The sequence below is a fragment of the Corella eumyota genome, chromosome 1, assembly GCF_963082875.1.
Source record: "Corella eumyota chromosome 1, kaCorEumy4.1, whole genome shotgun sequence".
Taxonomy (NCBI): domain Eukaryota; kingdom Metazoa; phylum Chordata; class Ascidiacea; order Phlebobranchia; family Corellidae; genus Corella; species Corella eumyota.
The window spans coordinates 17,702,191-17,706,032 of record NC_137490.1 but is presented as its reverse complement, the minus strand read 5'-3'; the positions used below and the strand labels follow the sequence as shown (position 1 = coordinate 17,706,032).

Below are 3,842 nucleotides of genomic sequence, written 5' to 3'. Positions count from 1 at the left end.
ATTTTTAAATCGAAAATTGATATATTATTTAAATCTGAAAATAAACTAAAAAATAGCTCACAATAGACAAAAGGATCAAATTTTGTTAAGAAGTAAAAACTCTATCGACTTTTACAAGATTAAATTTAGTTTTTAAAATCATTTTCCATTAAAAGAATTATTTTAAAATTATATTTTTGTGGTGGTTACATTGCATCTTTACAAGATTTTAAATAAGACTTAAGGCAACGTGAATATTTGTTTAAGAATGAGAAACCGATAAAGTGTATATAAATGTTTATTATAAGGTTATACTTAATTTGTCAATTTTAATTTTAACAAGCAAAAGTATTTTTAGTGATGTTTAAAATTAAGATCAAAATTGGTTATGAATGCGTCTCAAATTGCTGATGTAGTGACAACTGATCAATTAAAGAACGAAATGGATACCTGGTTTGGATTATATGTTTTTTTTACGTACCACTGTTTTTACCTTTGATAATGTGGTAAGTTTTCTTTTTTATAATTTTGTATGTCTTGAAAAATCTTTTTTTTTATATAAAACCAACACAAATATTTAATACTAGTCTTGATTTAAATTAACTATTCTAAATTACCTCTCATATTTGTTTCAAAACTCTGGGCTTTTATAAACACACTTCATCGTGTACTTTAAACTATTTGCTAATATATTGCTTTGTTTAAGTTGTTGATAAACAGTTTCTGTTTTATGTATATTTTCGCAAAATATTCGATTTTCTGGTATATACATAATTTTTTAGCCAATATATTTCGCAGCTTTGTAATGTCCAAAGACTTAAAGTTTCTTGTTTGTAAAATAATAAGACTGTCGGTACTATAAAGTGTCAATTAATTATCAGCATTTTTTAGTAGTAATGAAAATATAGGCCTATATAAGATTTGGTAATTACCAATTTTATATTCAACATTGTAAATTTGATAATACAACAAACATTGTCTGTTATAAGCTTACGATATTTTCTCTTCTATGGTAAAGTTTAAATTTTAACTTCAAATCACTATTATACATTATCACATGATTTTATTTGGTTAGGCTATTATTATTCGGTGTTTTTTTAGATAGGGAATTTAGCCTCATGTTATATACAATACTTTTTTTTAAAGACATAAGTAAAAATGGTCTTAAAAAAGTGAAAAACATCAAATTCTGCATCTGAAGAGTAAATTTTATTGAACAATATACGAGATAAAAAACGGATGAACAGTTACCAAATATTTCTAGAAGTGAACATTTTATTTTTTTACCCATAAACGTTTTAACTGATGTTAGTCACTTCAAAAAGTTAAATTGTAGCATTACCAACAACAAATACCATTCAATAAATAATATCCAATAAAAACCTTTTCTGTTTCAATTTTTACATAGAAATTTATTAGTACATTACTGCATGGTAATTCGGTTTCACATCACCCTTAGAACATTTTTAATAATTAGACTTAATGTCCCGTGTTATAGAACCCAGTGTGATTTACTACAATCGAGTAACAAATGGGCTAGAGTAAATGAAATACAATATCAAGTGCAAGATTGTCTTTTTATTTGTTAGAAAATTTAAGTTTCTCTTAATCTAGCAAGGCGTTGAGATAATTCATCTTGTTCAGTTGTGGCAGTACTTTGTCCAAGACTTGTCGTTCCAGCACCTGGCACCTCCAGGTTCATTGTTAACCTTTATTAATAATCATACAATATTTAATTAAAACACTACATAATGACTTTTTTGTAATGAAATAAAAATTGTGATTCAATTAACAACTACAAAACCAGCGAAACAAAACTGTTATTAGTATATGCAACAACTAAAGTATTGGGCTAAAATAATTTTACAACAATACAAAACGTTGTTCTAAATTACTTAATGCTTAACTAAATATATATTAAAGCACATACCCAGCTTCATCTGCGGTCTTTTGCATCAAGTTTTTAACTTCATCTTCAGGTGCAAATTGTTGTGTTGTTCCTTGCATTGCTTGTTCCATGTAATTCGACTGAATATCCAAATCCTCAAATTGTTTCTCAAATCTCTCCATTAGGGAAGAAATCTTAAATAAATGTATATCACTTTATTTTAAATTGTATTATAAAAAATATTTTTTAACAACTAAATACTTTATCAAAAATTTATTTTATTTTTTTAATGCCAGTAAAACTTTTTTAATCAAATTTTAATCAAATTTTAATCAAATCATTTTTCTATGAATAATTGTTATTACACTATGTATGAACTATGTTCACGGCGTATGTAGGACAAAAACAATAACTTTATACATATCTAAGTCTTAACCATTATTTATATATTAGTTGTACCTTTTCTAAATTCATTGATCGCATTGTAGCTTCCATATTCTTTGTTACATTGGCCATATTTTTGGTAACCTAAAAAAATTAAGAAAGTGTCAGGTGAGTTGATTTAAAAATTTGAAAATTTACGTTTGTGTTTTGAGATTATTTACGTTTTTCATTTGAACAGCTGTTGAAACCCTTGAAGAAATAGCATCAACCCTGGCACTCATTCTTAAAAAGTTTAGGGCTTGATTCTTTTGCCGGATAGCATTTTCTGCATATATTTTAGCTCCCTATACGTTAAAAACAAAAGTAAATATTTTGATTATATCGAGATTACTAAAAACAGATATTGTTAAAAGCTGAAAATAGGTATTGACCTCCATGTTGTTTTTTTGAATAGCTGTTTTAAGCTTCGATTTCTGTGCTTTTTCTTCTTTTTCGCAACGTTTACTTTCCCGCAGTAAACTCTTAGTTGCCATTTTTAATTCAAACAGGCAGTCTAAACAAATTGTTAAAAAAAAGATTATTTTAGTTTGAAAAACTTACAAGTATTAAAACCATTAGAAATCACCATCAACTGTATATAGATAATTTTATATTAATTTGTTTTTTATTATTACATTAAGTATACTTTACACACATACATTTTAACCCATTTTACGTAATATACTTACTTTCCATTTTCGGCATTGTGAATTATTTTGATGCAAAACCCTTTTAAAAGTATCAAAGGTTGTCTGTATGTTATAATCAATGAGTTAATACTAAAGTTAAAATACCCTTTTGTTTTAATACTGTTAACTTGTTTATTAACTTAAAATATCACAAAATGTTCTAAAAAGGTAAAACTAAGATTTGTCAGTTTGTTATAAACTGTCTGTTGGCTACTCTTAATAGTTTTATCAGTCAGTCACGCTATCACTACATTTTATTTAAACTATACAACAGAAGGTTTAATACGTTTATAATCGAAAATAGTTTGATCCATAATTTAAATCGTTTTGCAAATCCTATGACTTCGAATCAGGTGACGCTCTATTTTGTAATGACGTAGTTGACGTCACAATGAAAACATCACGTGATAAAGTAAATATAGATTACGCTAGAGACAGTATTTCTAACTAAATTTATTTGATAAATAAAATATGGTTCGAAATCATTTGACCATTTTTAAAATAAATCTCTATTAATAAATAAAGTTATGCACAAACATTACTTAATTATGAATTTTAACTGAATTAATAAATCAACTAATATTACGTATTTAATTAGTAGACTAAAAACGTATTGAATTATTGGACAAAAGAAAATTTTAGAACAAAATTATTTTAAATGTTTAAAAATATCAATCTTTAATTTTTCAATCAACAAACAAGCATTTAAATATATTAAACAAACAAAAAATAATTTTTAATCCAGTTTTAAGTGGTCAATATTAATTTTAACGGCCTAACAACGATGGCATTTAAAAAATTGCTATTTTTAATATGGTCACAACATACGTAATATTGCGCACCACAACTTGTGATTTTTAAGT

At 25.7% G+C, this 3,842-nt stretch overlaps 1 protein-coding gene across 1 annotated transcript; it reads right to left on the bottom strand.

The window, feature by feature from the left end:
• Nucleotides 1-1,166: 1,166 nt before the first annotated feature.
• On the bottom strand, nt 1,167-3,275 carry LOC145742929 (charged multivesicular body protein 1b-like). Its single transcript, XM_082560778.1, has 6 exons — nt 2,980-3,275; nt 2,683-2,804; nt 2,473-2,595; nt 2,327-2,395; nt 1,910-2,061; nt 1,167-1,688 (listed from the first exon to the last, which is right to left on the bottom strand). The coding sequence occupies exons 1-6, from the start codon at nt 2,993-2,995 to the stop codon at nt 1,574-1,576; spliced, it is 597 nt and encodes a 198-aa protein (XP_082416904.1). The 5' UTR covers nt 2,996-3,275; the 3' UTR covers nt 1,167-1,573.
• Nucleotides 3,276-3,842: the final 567 nt, after the last annotated feature.

Excerpts from the sequence above, each read along its gene's own strand:
- LOC145742929 (XM_082560778.1), bottom strand. Across the intron at positions 2,596-2,682 it reads TTCAAAAAAACAACATGGAG|GGAGCTAAAATATATGCAGA; the intron begins GTCAATACCTAT and ends TTTAACGTATAG. Across the intron at positions 2,396-2,472 it reads CAGCTGTTCAAATGAAAAAC|GTTACCAAAAATATGGCCAA; the intron begins GTAAATAATCTC and ends TAATTTTTTTAG.